This window comes from Fringilla coelebs (genome assembly GCF_963513975.1).
Source record: "Fringilla coelebs genome assembly, chromosome: 7".
Classification (NCBI taxonomy): Eukaryota; Metazoa; Chordata; class Aves; order Passeriformes; family Fringillidae; genus Fringilla; species Fringilla coelebs.
The window spans coordinates 24675702-24692932 of record NC_140035.1 but is presented as its reverse complement, the minus strand read 5'-3'; the positions used below and the strand labels follow the sequence as shown (position 1 = coordinate 24692932).

Genomic DNA, 17231 nt, shown 5'->3' with positions numbered 1-17231 from the left:
CACAGTTCAATAAAGATGTAGTTAAATTTAATACTCTGTTTTAATCCTCTGTCTTGCAATTTTTCTTTTTCATGAACTCAGACCCACACTGTGTTTTCAGGTCACCAGTGGTTCCTCTTGGTAGGGGTCAGGTAGCTGATGGCCTACAGCTGTGTGCCATTCCTGTGCTCACTCCCAAGGAAAATGCTGCTATTCCTTTGCTGGGTCAGAGCTGACTGTACCAGCCAGGCACTGCACACCACTTACAGGTCTAAAGAGGAGCCCATGAGAAGGCTTGCCTTTCCCATCTGCTCCTTGCTCATCCTGGCCAGCTCGGCTCACACAGAACAGCTGCTGGCTGGTAAGTGCTGCTGTGGCCCCGCTCTGGGGGCTGTAGGGAACCTGGCTGGGAAATGCTCTCAGCCTCACCCTGCCCTCAGCAGCAGAGATCTGAGAATGACATTAGTGAGTGCAGGCAAGGGGGAGTCCCACAGAGGGCAAGGAGCTGCTAAAGGCAGCAGGCCAGATGCCAAGGTTTGTACCTTTGCTGAGGGAAGTGCTGTCTCAGAGAGCCTCGGGGACAGGCTCCTGCACGCACAAGACACGATGCCTGGCCCTGGTGCGTTGAAGTGTGTAGCCAAAGACAAGAAATATGACACAGCTGTGGCACGCTCACAGAACACATGAGGTGTGCTTTGTTCTTTTTATTTAGGGCTCATAACAAGAGGGTTTAGTACACAGCAACAATTAATTCCAAGTACAATTAAAAAAATTTAAAAATTGGGTTTTGCACTCACTGGAAGGTGGTTCAAATGGCACACACACTAAAACGTTACTGGCGGCATACAGCTCCCCAGAGTCCTGTGGGCTTGGTCATTTACAGTGGGCTCTGCATCCATCCACTGCATCAGCAGTGCCAAAAGCAAAAGCAGAGCGTGCTGCTCCAACTGCAAACCAAAGGGGTGGGGGGGGGGGGGGTATCTGCTTTCAGAAAAAAGTGCATGGACAAAATCCATGTTAGACACTGACATCTCCAGAGAATTCATAGAAACTACTTGTCCATGCAAGTTGCAAAAGACACTTTTTCAAATGTGAAAATAAGCACTTGTTCTTTACAAAAAAAATCATGGACATGTCAGCACTTACTGAGGCGCTGTAATGGAAATTTGTACATAGCTCTTCCTGTTAGTCAGTAGTGGTAGGTTCTTCAGAGGTGTAGAGAGAAACTGGAATAAACATACTGCACCCATTTCAGCAGGGTCCCCATGTCAGTGTTCAGCAGGGTCCTGGGTGTAGGCTTACCTCTGGACAGCAGGCCCCTGCTGCCATCACAGTCTTGTAATAGGTCTTGTAATAAGCACAGGTGCTAATAGAGTTAGTACATTTAGTGTACAAAAAAAACCCCCAAACCTCTTCCTCCGTTGTCTGGAGATTACACAAAACACATGGGTGGGGTTTTTTTCAAATGAAAGCAGCAGAACACCATGATCTGTGAATTATTCTTTTTAACAGCAGTTGTCAAACCATGGCTGCATCAAGCTTTCAGCATGTCCCTATGGATGTGAGATGGGGGTCCCACTATGCTTGAAGTTTTCACATCAGAAGTAGGTAAATAGGGCTGTTACTACACATTGACTTCAGCGACTGTGCGGGAAAATCCCCAACACAAACCACACATTGTTCCCTTCTTGCACTGTTCTGACTTCTGTGCAATAACCATTTTATCCACAAAATGCAGCTGTGCCAAATATTGGGAGATGCCAGAAACCGGGGAAGGTGAATACACCTGTAAGCACAGTAAATTCTTGTAACTGGCACCGCAGAAGCTGTAGCCCAGGATCCTGCTGGTACTCAGTTTCCACCACCACCTTCCCTAGAGGTTAGTGTTGTAAATACTTGCCTTAGTGAATGCAATAGTGTTGTACCTTTTTTACTGCCACGGTTGCCAACATTGGTACTAAGTCTCTGCATGGGGTTTGTAATACTGCCTGAAATGCTGCACTGCCTTCACCAGTGACTCTTGATACTCTGAATGCAAGTACTGCTCATAGTAAAGCCACAGCACCAAAGTCTGTCCAACAGCATCCTCTAAGCAGCTTCCAAAAAGGACCTGCAGAGAATACAGATGTCACCTGTTTTACAAAATGTCCTATTGCACCTCTGGGAGGAGAAGCTCTGTAAATGCTCCCAGTTTACTAAACCACATAAAGTTCCATCCTTTCGAGAAAAGAGCACATGGAAATTTTGCTGTATGCCTGGAGCCCACAGACATAACTAATAAAAAAGCAGGCTTGTTTCCAGCAGAGAGGTGCATCCACAGCATCTGTTAGGAAGTGGTGGAAGGTGCTAGTAAGAGGACAGTATTAAGTCACCATCAAGCACAGGTGAGAGGCACCAAGAAGTGCAACAGTATCAGTGCAGAGTACTCTTCCACCTCTAGTCAACAATGTGCACATCCACAGCAGGTAGGCAGCCCACACACCCTCTGCTGGAAAAGACTCCTTAGTTGCTTCTTTGCTTTCTTTTCATGATCAACTGAAACCCCCCAGGTAAAAGCAGCACTTTTCAGAAGCTGCATTACTGCCACTGTCAACTTTGGCTCTCACCAAGAACCCTCAGCAGCAAGAAAATGCCCAGCAGCTGTGAAAGGAGAACAAACTGCTCTAGCAAGAAATAGCTGGGTCTAAGCCTTTCTGGCGCCCACAGGTAAGCCACCCAGCCACACACCACAGGACCTGTGGTTCACACCAGCAGACATCTCCAGACACTCTTATGACATCCAACTCAACTATCTGCAAGGATAAGCTGAATTCCAGGAACATGGTCAGCCCCCTGGGAACACACCAAGCTGTGATCTACCTCAGGGCCAAGCCACACCTCTTGTCCTTCAGTGAGCGCTGTGGCTCTTCAGTGCCTCAGTGTGTGTCAGCGTCTAACCAGTCAGACCATCTAGTGATCCAGCACTGCTTCAGCTCTCCGGTGCCTACTCCAGCCACTGCACATGGACACGCCCTCAGGACACTCAAGCATAGAATTTGCTGGTCACCTCTCCTGCCCCTCTCAGCCCTCTGCTGCAACAGCTGAGGGGAAGGGGAAAACGAGGGGAAAGAATGGGTGAGACACAGACAACCTCAGCTATTCCTCTTTGGCTGGAATGAAGGCACCAAAATGAAGCTGCTTCAGCACTAGATGTGGACCGACTCAGTCAGACCTCCTCTCATCAGGCACGCGACAGAGAGGCAGCTGTATTTAAAAGCTTTGTCCCTGACGCCAAGGGGAAGGAAGAGACCTTTGATACACAGCAAACCAAGGCAAAATACACCGCTAGAGGATGCTGAACAATTTCTGTGCACAACGAAAACAGCTGGCTGGGCTAAGGCAGTTCTCACAAAGGGAGAAACATACAGATTTTGGCCATTCAGCACTCTTTGGGCTATGCTGGAGTGTCTCCTTCCCCCACCTCTCAAGTGTACACACTCCCGCTTCAACAGCCTGTGATGCAAAACACCATGAGCTGTGGCAGCAAAACTCAGCAGTGAAGAGATGTTGTGCACCTTATTTAAAATACTGAGGTGCTTCTCCCCCAGCCCCCCATTTGCCACCCCCTTTTAAAGTAAACCTGTAAATTAAAAAGGGGTGGGGAAGAGAAGGTTTTGGACAAGGAGAAGTACAAGGGACAAAACTGGAAACACAACCCTCACTGACTTTACTAGCATGCAATCTATGTAACATTAATATACAAAGCCTGTTTACCTTGGCCTGGTCTATGACCATTACATCACATCATCCCCAAACAAGCAACAGAATTAAAATCTGTACAAAATAAAAATATGCATAAAACTCAACAAGTTTCTTTACATTAGTACTGTATAATAAAGCATAAAACCAGCAGGAGGTGACCCAGAAATTCCATCCCCAGCAGTTCTTGCAGGAAAAACAATTCCATGTTCTATCAGCAGGGACCAAACTAACCCCTGGCCCATCAGATCAAAGCCAGTTCTTCAGGAGCTGTCACACAGCTATCCTGAAAGTGGAATCACTAAGGGTTTTGTAGCCTCATCTTCTGTGCTGGGCTCTGCAAGCATTCATCTCACACTGCTCTGCTCTCACAACACAGAAAACTGACAAGACGAAAATTCAGCTGACTGAAGATAAAGTAACACACACAGTGGGAGTACACACTACCCCACCCACCTGCCAGAAGTGTTCAGGCACAAGCTCTAGCTCAGACTGGGTTAAGATGTTTCAGTAAAGTGCGACCTGCCAGCTGCAGCTTGGGGGCACAGGCAGAGGTTCAGCTCTCATTGAAGAAATCATTAGGCTGCCCTAACGATGCATTTGAGCACTGTGGGCTCAGTTTTTGCCACAAACATATCCAAGGCAAGAGAAGCCAGGAAAGCTCTGATATTCCTGGAAAACACAGCCACCCTGTAAGCACCAAAGGCTTGTGAATGCTGCTGTTCAGTCACCTTTGCTAGAAGCACCACCTCCCTGTGCCAAAAGCTTAGACCCACCCAGTTACACTAGAAACAGTTATTCCAGTGACTGCACAACCAAGTTCTGGACTTGCTTCCACAGAAATGATGGGCTGAGGGAAATAAACACGGCTGCTTCTCTTAGTCTTGCTGCAAGAAAACTTTTCAGAGAGTAAAAGGCTCAAAGGGTATCTGTTCTGGCACTCATCCCAAACACCGGTGTCAGCTTCCAGAAAGAAGACAACATGTGGATTAGCAAGGGAGAAAGCGACTTCTATCTACACACGAGTTTCTTCAAAGTTGTCCTTCCTGCAGACTTTAACCAAGCCAGTTTCTTGTGCACTGTCACAGGAGTTCCACAAGCTCACAGCAGGTGATCACATTCCTCCATGGCCTACAAACACACCATTTTTTGTTTCTTCCTCCTGCCCTCTGAGCAGCTATGGCACCTCCCTGCCCAGGCTGGCACTAATTCTGCACTAACTAATAAGCAAGGGGCTGGGTCAGTTACCTGTACTGGTGCCAATGCCATCACACATCCAGCCCCACACTCCTGTGCACTTCTCTGTTTTAACACCAGCCTCTCCAGCTGCAGCACTGTCTCACCTTGGACAAGCTACTCTTGGTACCAGCTAGAACTTGGCCAGGTGTCAGTCTAAAGATGCCCTTGCTCAGGAGGCTCTCAATTTGCAGGCTAACAAGACTTAACAGGAAATTTAGTTAATGCATGATATTTACCCACAGGTAACACTGAGATGTCCTTAAGGGCAGATGAGCATAACCATCACTTACAGTGATCTGTACAATCACTGAGCAGAACTGTTAGCTGAGACTAGAAAGCCAAGTATCATCACAAGGGGCTACAGAGCCTTCACTTGGTATTACTCCACCCCAAGCTACCAGTACAGCTCAAAATACCTATTATAATAAACAATGGAGAGGGCTAGGGGAAGAGCTAGGACTACTACTAGTTACTGCTTGGATTTCCATGGGAAACCAGTACACACAACAGCCCTTTTTGCTTCCACTGAAGAGATTTTGGCAACAGACATGAAGACGACAATTGCCGTTTGTCCTGCCTCTGCACAGGGCTCTCACAGTACATATGCAAATCTAGTCAAGTACAAAATAGCCAATTTACAATACCTGATTGGATTTTTAAGATTATATTGTGCATAAAACTAAAGTTGGGGGCAAGTTTCTCTAGTGCAAGCAGGCATGAGTAGATTTGAACCTTAGGTCACACCCCCTAGAGTTAATCCTCAGACCCCAGGAGGACCTGTAAACTTTGTTCCGCCTTCACCATCAACGGCATCTGTGAGTTCTGTTTGAACCAGCAGCAACCGTGGCAAGGAGCTCGCTGTGGAGAGGAGCACAGTTACATCAGTGCAGAACACAAAACAAATATGTGGCATTCAAAAGATGAGAAATGGGGGTGGGGATCCTCTGGGCTGCAGCCATCTGAATTGTCTAAACTGAAAGGTGAGTTAATGAAAGCCGGCTCTGTGTGCCCTGTGTCAGCCTACGTGTGCAGAGCAGCTGCAGAAGTGTTTATGCTAAAGAAGCATCCAGCTATCTGGAAGTCAGTTACAGGAACGTGTCTGTGTAGAAATCCCAGTGTTTGCTAGCACATGACTGTTCTTCCAGCTGCACAGGAGTGTAGTGTAGAAACAGGAGGGACGTCCACTGGCCAGTAACCTTCACCACAAGCATCCAGGACATCCCCAGTGCCAGGCACTGCTTCCAATGGTAGTACCATGAGGGCACACAGGACTCCTGAGACAGATCCCAAGGTCTGTCAGAAGTCAGAATTCGAGTGAAGTATGAGCTAATCAACAAGTCGGTTACATCTGAATGGGTCAGCTTAATTCAAAGTCAGATAGCTCAGGATAGCCTCTGCTGGCAGCTGAAGAGCCATTTGTTCAAACAACTCAAATCACTATTGTCTTATCATGAGGGGAAAAAGGAAAAAAACCAAACCAAACCCAAAAGAGTGGTTGTTACAATTATCCTTCATTCAGTTATACTGGATGGGGCCCCAGAGGCCGGTGGAGATCTGGGAGGCCCTGACAGCTCCTGCAACAGGAGGTGCAGTGTTCTGTCCTCCGGTCGGTCTTCACTCTGAGTAATGCATGATTGACTCCACATAGTTCCCCGGGAACAGCCCCGTCACTCCATTCATGACCCCCTCATACCAGCCATCATCATTTTTCTTGATGACGTAAATGATGGCACCTTCCTGAAATGAGAGCTCATCTTCCTTGTCCTTGGTGTAGTCATAGATTGCCACCACTAGGAAAAGAACAGAATGGGAGTGTTAGGAGAGGTAGGGGAGAAGGAGGAGGAAAATCCAATCACCCTCACGCAGGCACTGCCTCACCTGTGTGTGTGCCAAATGACCTGCTGAGAGAAACAGTTTCTTCCACCCCCTTTTGTACAAGCTCACACTTTGAAGAACATGAGCCAGGACTCCTTTAACTCTTCTCTTCTTACTATTTCCAGACCCACCAGAGGAAGTGTCCAACTGTATGATAAACTTTTGGTGGAACGAACGAGGTGGTTGTGAATCCCCATGGCTGACCACTCACAACTATTCCTACATGTGCTAAACCAGATCTCAGCACAGGAAAGAGTAAGAAAACATGGAAGAGGGAGTGTAGCAAGAGTTCTCTTCAGGCCATAGTACGAGTGACCCAAGGCTGATATCCCAGACTTCCATCTACCTTAGCTACTTCCACATTTAAATCTCTAAAGGTGCTACTTCCACATTTAAATCTCTAAAGGTCATGTGCATCTCAATATCCAGCAGCCACTCCCAGGGACACAGCACCAAGGTGGGTGAATCCCTGTTAGAAGCCACAAAGAAAGAAGCTGGAAATGTACAAATACTGTATCAGGACATTTTTCTTACAGCTGTAGAGTATTTTAGTGATGGCACAAAAGTTATTAAGAAAGGCAAAGAAATTGGACAAAGCACTTGGAAATATTAAATAGAACAGTCCTGAAATGCCAGAAAATAGACATAGAATTGATACATTTTTCCAATCTCAGTGCTATCATTATGTGTTTCATAGAGAAAGTTAGCTATGCCAGACTAAGTACTTTACCAAATAACATCAATCACTGCTTTGAGAACTTGGCAATGAAACATGCAGTGCTGCCACGAAGGGAAAAAAAAGTATGTTGGACAGGGATCCTCAAGTCTTGTGCTGAGGGTAGATGGAAAGATACTCTAAACTAAAGCAAGGATTAAAAATTAACAGCATGTGTTCATAAACCACTGTCCAAGAGCCCTACTGAATTCATCATTCTTTTCAAAAGAAAAAAGGTCATTTCCTTTTTGAGGGAGCAAAGGAATCAACACAAACCAACACTAGGGAAACCTGGATCCAGAAGAGATTATAAAACATACAGATCAATCCCAGTGGAAAATCAGAGTATGCAAAGAATTTTTTTTATCATGTGACTAGAGCATACTTTAAAAACACATATTGTTAGCTCTACAATTGTGCCAGCAGTTGTAAAGTAACTTATTCTGTACAGAAATAGACATAGAATTCTAAGCAAACAAAACACCAATGGAGAAACAAATACAATTTTAGCTTGAAAAACAAGTGTATGAACATGTGATGCATTCAATTTAAGTCCTTCAAAATTCCTAAGGGTTTTGAAATTTCTTCCTGGAGTCACTGTGCTATTTTTCTTCATTCTCTTGACGACAATAATAATAATCATGATCATCCAAGGACCATGGTAACTTCCAATTCCTTTCTAACTTTTGACTGTACTCTAGTCCCTTTGGATACTGAATGGATTCATTATTTCATGATCACAAGAAGGAAACTCTTCCTTAAATTTGTGAAGAATTTGCTTCTTGTTAAGCCTCATAAAATTCACCTGAAGCCTGGTTTTCTTTTTACATCACCACTGCTTCCTCCAGCATGTTATTTATGTATTGGCAACAGTCCTTTCTCTAAAAGGCTGTTTAATCCTTCAGTCTGTAGTCCCACCAGTTCAAGCTGTGAGCTTGTCACATGCCCCGAGTTATGAGGAGGCCAGGCCAGCATTGCAAGAAAGGCTCCAGATGAGACAGGAAGCAGCAATACTGACTCAGGAGGTGGCATCCTGCCCTGTCAGCCTAAGCCAGCGCTTCTTTTAGTTTCTGTCTGAATGTGTTTCAATGCAGTTATAAAAAACAGAATTACTCATTTAGGTTGATATTCTTCCAGTCAGTGATCTTTGGTTCTTCAACAATTATAGAGTTTGGCTGAATTCTGTTATATCCAATTGACCACAAATGTAGGCTACGCTGATTATCCAGCTGGAATCTGTGAACACACACTTTCTTTAAGTAGTGAAAGTGCAATTTTTCCTTCTGGATACCCATTTCCATTCATCTGATTTGCAGAGCCAGGTCATTTTCTAATCTTTTCCTGCCACATGTCCAGACACAGAGCTCAGTGGAAAACTGCAGTGCACATCCCTGGACACTGCAGGTTGGCTGTTGCTATTACAGTCACGTGGCAGTGTCCTCCAGTTCAGCATCCCCAGTAACTATATCCTACTGAACAATTTCTCCATCTGTTCCAAATGGATCTGCTATTCACTTCCATCCTCAGCTCTCCGTGTTAAAGGTTAAATGTTAAACCTCCTACACTGCTTGACCCTCTATAGAATGGGGTCTGAATATTGAATCCCATTCCAATACACAGCAACTCTCTTGTATTTGACATCTCTTTGGTGTCCCAGCTTCTATTGCAAAGGTCATCTACCCTAACCCTATAAAAATGCTCTCATGTGAACTTAAATAGGAGAATGGTCATATCAAAAGTACAAGTACAAATCCTAAGAACTGGGAATTCTACTTATTGGGGGTAAATGTGTTGGAAGAGCTACTTACTTTCATCTATTTTGTCCACTTTGAATCATGTGGAGCAGAATACTATTTTTAGGAACTTAAGGAGTTGCCATGGGACAAATTATTTTGCTGAATAAAGCATTTTAATTCACAGCAGTATAAGTATACAAATTCTTTGAGTATCAAAGTCCTCTTTTAGTATAAGGTTTCTCATTACTTTTAATGCTTCAAAGCTTGCTACAAAAAAACTCACAGCCAAGCACTTCTCTCCCAATTCCAGCAAAGTAGTCAAATCTCAAAACATGGGCTAAGTAGAGGTATTCATGTAACTACAAGAGAATCCACATCTATGTCAATATCTCATTTTTTCTGGTATCCTAAAACTACTATAGTTCTTCATATGTTGAAAGCAATTTTATTTTCTACTATTAAAAGTGTTTCTAAACACAGACCAACCTTTTCAATGTTTTAGCCATCTAGTTTTAAAAATACATATCAAAACTATGTTTTTGCATGTGTCTCTACATCAATAGAGAAAATGTTTGGCTTCTTATACTTTTGTTCTCCACAGGAAACATTTTCTGACTAAAAGCCTGACTTTCTCCAGCTTATCTTTAAAGACTCTCCTTTACAGTTTTGTTGTCCCATGTGAGATAGAACAGATCTGTGTCTATATGCACCTACATAAACTATTTTAGTTCCCAAGCTCATGAAGTCCCACAGGAAAGCAGAACAGAACTATCATTCAAACTTCATTATTTCCTCAAATAGAAAGTTGTTTCTCAAGGCATGTGCACACACTGCTCCCCCCACCCTTGCATTACTATGAGAGACACTATAAACACACATCAGGGCCTCTTCTTTTGCTACCGACTAAAAAGACTGGTATGAAGGAGTGTAGGCAGACTCCATGTGCAAAAGCAGGATGGCAGGAACACATACAGAAATTTGTTACAAATACAACCCTACTGTCTCTTCTAGCTCCAAACCTACCCTTTTCTAAGTATGTCCTCGGTGCCCAAGGAGGGTCCTCCTCAGCATAGGGATCGCTGTACTCCACCACAGCTGCTTCCTCCTCCTCATAATCCTCAGGAGGTGGGGGTGGAGGTGGAGACTCATCAAACACCGTCTCATCCACAGGCGGTGGGGGGGGAGGAGTATCTGAAACTGAACAGAAGTAGCAGTACAACCATGAAAATGTCTCTCCAACCATGGTAGCTGCTTCAAGTAATACCCTCTATCCCAATTAATGGAAGTGGGACCAACACTTGTAACTGGTGAAAATATACTAGAGACAGGAAAATTCGGAGAAGGAATGACCAGGTACCTCCAATAAGATTATTTCTTTTTCCCACCCTTCACAATTTCAGACAAACTTGCAGAGGTAGTAGAGAATGCAGAATTCTGGCTATACACAGACAAATCTTTCATCAACTCAATCCAAAAGCCAGATTCAGTAATAAACATTGCACAAGGAAGCAGCAAACTTACTGTTTTCTTGAACTCTGGCCACAAATCCCATTAGTGGTAACTGTGGAGTTACCTGTAGGATGGAGGGGGGAGGAGGAGCAAGGGATGCTGCCACAGAAATTAAAAAGAGAGAGGCATCCAGTTAGAAACACAACAAAGCAGCAAACAGGAAAGTAGACATCATCACCACTCAGACAGTGCAGCAGGCTGCCAAGAAGCTGAGATAAAAAGACTGACGTTTAAAGAAAAATGGATCAGGTGGTTTAAGCATTTTCCTAATCCTTTCTTCAAGGATATTTCTCTGTTTTTAAAATTTCCAACCCAGCTCTTTTTCATAACATTAAGAATCCATGCTGAAGCATTTTTCTGATTTGACTATGAGATTCCCTTAAGATGAAGTTTTTTACTACAGAATATAGCACTTTATGGACAGACCTAACTAAAAAATGTATCAAGAGGACACTCTACCTATAATCCTCCCCCTTTCAAATCTAATTGATATTTATAGAGGATGGATGCTGACTAACAGCATCCATGAATCCCTAGTAAAGAAGATGGATATACCTCTTTTTTTCCAAGATGTAGGCCAAAAGCCGCATTGAATGAGGCAGCTATTTCAGACAAAACAGAAAAAGATGCCTTTTGAGAACTGCAGATCTGAAAGATGCAACACTTCTGATCTTATTGACAGAACAGAGCACACTGTGCTGCTGCCAAACCACAGAGCCTATTCCAGATGTGCTGCCTGATTTCCTCCCCACCTGACTTCTCTGCACTGAACTCTGAACAGCCCTTTCACTGGTACCAGAAGAGCTCTCTTTGTACAATAAGAGCTGCCTTTGTACAGTATATGTGAATTCCCAGTTAAAGAAGATGCTTTCAGCCAGTTGCAAATGCTGTAATGCTGAACTGTGGTTTAAGCCTGGAATGTGAGTTTCAGTTATCTAGTTAAAACATCAGCTAACTAGTTTTATGAGAGTTTAGTATCACTTTGAATGATGCAGCAAAATTCTTTAGGCAAGCTGCAAGATGATTTTTCAGACAGCACACCTTAGGAGAAGCACAAATAATAAATTTCTTGTTAGTATGTGGCATACAAAAAACATTTAATCACGTCCAAAGGGATTAAGGGGAAAAGAAGTCTATACTTCATGTACCAGTACATTTATTTAGCTACCAGACAGAACAAAATAAATTTCAGGCTAATTCCAGAGGCAGTAAGAAAACTGAAAGGCATGATGTAGCATTTTTCAGAAACATTTACAACTTATGTCTTAAAATTTCTTCTGTTTGCTCATTTCAGTAACATCTTAAGTGCTTTGAATTTCTTCTGTCACTCACATTCACATTTCTTTCAGAACCACACAGCATGAATGAAATGACTAACAGCAACCATCCTTTTTTTTTTTTGCAAAAGTACCTCCGTATAAAGTAAGTTCCATTATCTCACCATTTAATTGATGTCTCTTGAGAAAAAACAGAAATATATTTCTGATTACAGTTTCTTTGACTCACATGAGGTGACCTCAGTGTATTTATTCCTTCAAGTGTAACCATGATTGCTGTGAAAAGATTTGGTCTTGCACTTTTTCAAAGCATAAAAAGGGAAGTCAAATTTAAAGTCCTACTGAAAAGCAGTAATATTCATCAATTCAGCATCCTTGTCCCTGCTTTTTCAATTATATACACTAGGAAAGTGTTTAATTTCAAAATGATTCCTCTATTCAACATCATATGGATTCATACAATCCATACCTATCATAGGAGAGTAGCTCCAGTTTCCTTGGTCTCTTCAGGGTACTTTGTTCATGAGCTATATTTATTTCTTTGAAAGAAGTAACAAGGCTTTCCATGGAGAAAAAAATCACTCTAAACAAATCACTCTAGACAAGCATGCCAAGCAAATACAAAAAAATTCCCAGGTTCAGTTTGGGTTGTGTAGTTTAATCTCAATGGTGATGCTAACAGTAGCTGACATCATTCCTTGAGTATCTTAACCCCTCAGTTTGTGCTTCAGTCTTTGCACTGTGCAGGGACTATCATAATATTGTCTCTATATGCTATATAATGACTTCAGTTTTGACCTCTAAGAGGCATTACAATAAATATTTTATTACTATTTTTTTAATTAAATGCATCAGAAGAACTCTACCTCTGCTAAATAATCACCTTAAATGTTCTTTTCCATCTTCCTTCCATACTGAGCACTGATAGATTTAATACACAGTTCCTGTGAATTAATTCAGAAATGCTCAAGAGCACCTTCCGCTAGGCTGCTTCAGACTGGTAAGAACTCAGCTGTACAGATGGGGTGGGGTGCAACCACCATCTCAATACTTGCCCAGATTCTCCCACCCTGTTTTTAGCCTGTGCTGAGCTCTACAGTGCTTAGATAATGATATCCAAAGTTGCAATGTTACAGCACCTGTTAGCTGGCTTGTCTGCCAAGAGTGATTTTGGGACAGACATATATGCTGAGATCATTCAGAGTCTGCATTTCTTAATATTTTCTTTTCACTTGTTAAAAATGTCTCATCACAAAGCACAAAAATTTTATTATCTTGAAATAGCTTTTAACAGAGCAAGGCAATGCAAGTACCTTTCATGCTCCTGGTCAAGTGAATAAACAAACATGACCAGGCCACCATTTTAAAAAATGGCAATGGAAATAACAGTACTGGGTTATTGCCAAACAGCCTACAAACAACAGAAATGCCATAGCACCCTTCTCTGCCTATTGTAAGGTCTCTCTTTCCCTTCTTGTTTTCTACTTCTCTTCAGGAACGCTGAGAAAAAATTGTGACCTCTGTCCCATCATTACTGAATCTGCTCCTTCCAGACACAACAGTGCCTCTGTTCTTAGGGCTTTCATCAATTATGCATGAGCATCCTCTCCTTTCAAGGTGAACTCCAAAAAAACCTTGGTTTAGTGTAACTGCAAAGCTAATAAATTCTGTATTCTGCTGGTATATAAAAAAAATCCCCTCCTACAACTGCTTATTTATATTGTCTCAGATATGCCAGTATAACTGAAGTATTTTGTTTGTGATTTATAGTTCAAATGACTAATCACCATAATCATTACCTTCTTTCTGGATACACAGACAACTGTGGTTATGCAATTTATTTTAAGTCTATTTGGCATCTTCTATGATTACCTATTAACAATGCAATGGCAACTTGCAGAGAATTATCCCTTTGCCAAAGCAAAAAAATGCACAGCAGTCGCCAAAAACTCTCTGGATATACTGAAAATCATCTTTATTGCAAAAATTGCTTTATTGTAATCCTGAAAGGTTTCTTTGGTTGCTATTACCCTTTCTTTCTTTCTTGCCTATTTCCCCCTTCAGCCTTCAATATGCACATAATGTGCTTTAAAAATATGACCAGGCAACTGGGCTATAATTTAGCCTTACAACTTCTTCCACTTCCCTGTGCCCAGCAGGACCATTCATTTCCATCTCAAGCTCAGCTCACCCTGCAGGGTAGCTCACAAACAGGAACAGCCAAACCTTAAGCCCTTAAATGCAGATTGCAGCATGTGACCTAATTCCAAGTTCAATGCTCAATTTAAAAAAAACCAAACAACCAAACCAACCAAAAACCAACCAAAAAAAAAAAAGCCAAACAACAAACCTAAAGCAACCAAGCAACACACACCCCCTCCTTCAAATTCCACCACCACAACGAAACACCAACATACTGTAGTACTTGGAAGTCAACATTCAGTTTTGCTGGTAATAGGGCATTTCCTGACAAGAAACCTTCAGTGTGTCCCCTGCATCTTTCTGTAGTTTTGTCAAAAGAGAAACTCTCCCCTAGTCTGGTTCAAAACCCTCCTGGTCCCATCAGAAGCACAGGAAGGACTCCTTAGGTAAAAGGCTACTGTGTTATGCTGACACAGAGGACATTCACTCCTTGGTAAGGTCTCCCTCTTGCTTTGTAAGGCACATCACCCATAAAATAATATCACTTGTGGGCTTAGCAGATGACACAGTACCCAAACACCACTGGTGTCTAATGCCTACCCCGGTGTAACAAGTACAACTGTTTGAACTGTACATTACCCAGAAGGAAAAGGCACACAAGGTAAAGACTGATTAATGAAGAATCAGCATTCTGGTGCAAAATCAAGTACCCATCCCACACCAAAGCAGGTCCATGGCACATGGTGTAGTCAAGGACTAAAGCTTGTCTGATAGGGACTGTGACATCAAACGTAAGTTATTTGGCAATGAAGCCAGCAATTTTTAGGATGCTTGCCATAATAAAAGCTGAGCACTGTGCACTTGCACTGCAGCTTTGGCACAGCAACCAGCAACATACTGGAAGTGCAAGAACTGCAATGGAGACAGAACATAAAATTCCAGAGAGCTGAAGGTCACCGTGTTCACCACTGCTGAGCTGAGTGGAGCAGCCAAACGTCCTCACCTGGGTTCTGGTTGTAGAAGGGGCCCCCATTGATCTGGTTCTGAAGGCTGGTCTGTGATGTGATGGAAGGCGGGCGCCGATACGGCAAAGAGCCCCCGATGGTCGGGGGCGTGTGCCGAGCTGCAGGCCTGTTCATGCTGTAGAACTGAACGGGGTGACCTAGGGTAGAGAGAAATGCATTAGCAAAGAGAAGAATGATGCCTGCCTTCTCTCTACCTGCATTCAATTTCAAAGATTTGGAAAGGTTTTTGGTGCTTTATTTTCAGAGTCTGCATCCTAGGAGTCAGCCACTTCAGCTGCCAGACTGGCAGGACATCAAATGTCACAAGAGCAATGCAAAACATAACTCTCCCAACTGCCTGCACTCAGCACTGCCTACAAAAGCCAGTGGGAAAATACAAGGGTGTTTAAACTACAAACCCTCAAAATGAAAAAAAAATATCTGGTTATTTATGTTAAATAATGTATTACAATAACTTCTTGCGAATTTAGTTATTTCTGAACTTGCAAAAAACTCCCCAAAATGTTAGAGTTCTGCAATTAAGGAACATACATGTGAAAAATAACTGCAGGCCATTTCCAGGATCCAAAGCTGTTAACCCCCTCTGTAACTGAAAAACACAGTACTACCTATCTTAGTGCCACTTAGAAGATATTCAGAGAATCATCTGGGGAGATATGAATGTTAGAAACTGCTTGAAGGATGGAATAAATGAAGTCAAACTAGAAGACCCTCTTCAAGGGAGCTGTCAATTAAAATACCTCCTCAAAAAGCTGCTCTACATGTTCTGTATTCAAGACATTGATCATGAATCCCAGCAAGCAATAAATGAAGCAAGGTATCTTCTGCACTCACATAAAATTCTCCGGATTTTATACTGCATATAAGAGTAAGCTGGATTTGTTATTCCCATATGCGTTATTACACCCCACAAACTATTCTGCCTCCACCATTTGTCCTAGAAGCAAATTTGAGAGTTTGCAAGAAAACAAGGGAAGGAGGGATGGTCACTGTGGTTGAGAAGAGAAGTAAACAGAGAAACAGAACAAAAGAACATACAAATTTTTAAAAACTTGTATTGTTCTTCATTATGTTTTGCTTGCTTTGCACAACTTCTTACTAGGTCAGTAAATAAAAATACAAGTTGCTTGCTCTGTTACTTGCTTGTAAGAGCAAATGCATGAACTACAGCATCACATTCCCTCTGCTTTCTACCAATAATGTGGTGTACCATATTAAAAAAATCCACTTTTTACAGATAAGAAACAGCTAAGAAAGAACCCATTCTAGTTATAATTGTACTTTTTTTTTTTTACTTATCACTGCTGCCTGCTGAAGTAACTTTGCAAAGCCTTGGATCACGATCACATCTGGGTTCATCTGCCCAGCAGCTGGAGCAGACACTCACCTGCAGAGGGTGTGGAAGAAACAGCAGGGGGAGTTGGAGAGGTGAAGCCATCAGCAAGGGGCTGAGCTCCTGCAGCAGCAGCAGCATCTGGGGCAGCAGAGGAAGGGGCAGGAGGAGCAGGAGGAGTAGGGGCAGGAGCAGAGGTAGCAGGAAGGGGAGAAGTGCCAGCTGAGCCAGCAGGGGCTGAGTGAAGAGAGGAGGAAGAGGTGGAGTTAATAAGGAGATATGTTAGCAAGGATTAGAGAAAGCTATTCAGTGTTAGCTATTTATTAGCTGCACAGTATTTCAGAATGCAAGAGATGAGAAAAAAATGGAGCTGTTAAAGAAAGGCTCATTCCTGTGTAAATGGTAAATGAAGGTCAAGCAAATCAACTTCTTTCCAGGTCTGAAGGGAACACAACCCAAAACTTTTCAGTGAAAAGTACTACTTTTGAAAGATGTCTTTGCATTGTGTTATTTATGCTCCAATCTCTAGCATGGCTGTCTTTAGCTTTCGTATAAATCAGAAATAAAAAGAGGAAACCAAAAAATTTGCAGCTCTGTTTCAGAAGCATCATGTACTTCACTGCAAGCCAATTACAGGCTCTTCTTCACTGAAAAGGCTGAGCA

General features: G+C 42.8%; 1 protein-coding gene across 6 annotated transcripts in view; it reads right to left on the bottom strand.

Moving 5' to 3' along the window:
- Positions 1 to 675: 675 nt before the first annotated feature.
- ABI2 (abl interactor 2) overlaps positions 676 to 17231 on the bottom strand; it is a 63633-nt gene continuing 47077 nt past the window's right edge. For 3 of the 6 annotated variants that reach the window (XM_084208822.1, XM_084208823.1, XM_084208826.1), the window contains 4 exons: positions 15214 to 15372; positions 10804 to 10890; positions 10306 to 10479; positions 676 to 6746 (listed from right to left, as the gene is read on the bottom strand). In XM_084208822.1, the coding sequence (XP_084064948.1) occupies positions 6571 to 6746; positions 10306 to 10479; positions 10804 to 10890; positions 15214 to 15372 (596 nt within the window). In that variant the 3' untranslated portion in view covers positions 676 to 6570. The remainder of the gene's footprint in view (positions 6747 to 10305; positions 10480 to 10803; positions 10891 to 15213; positions 15373 to 17231) is intronic. The other 3 variants (XM_084208824.1, XM_084208825.1, XM_084208827.1) reach the window with 1 other exon arrangement.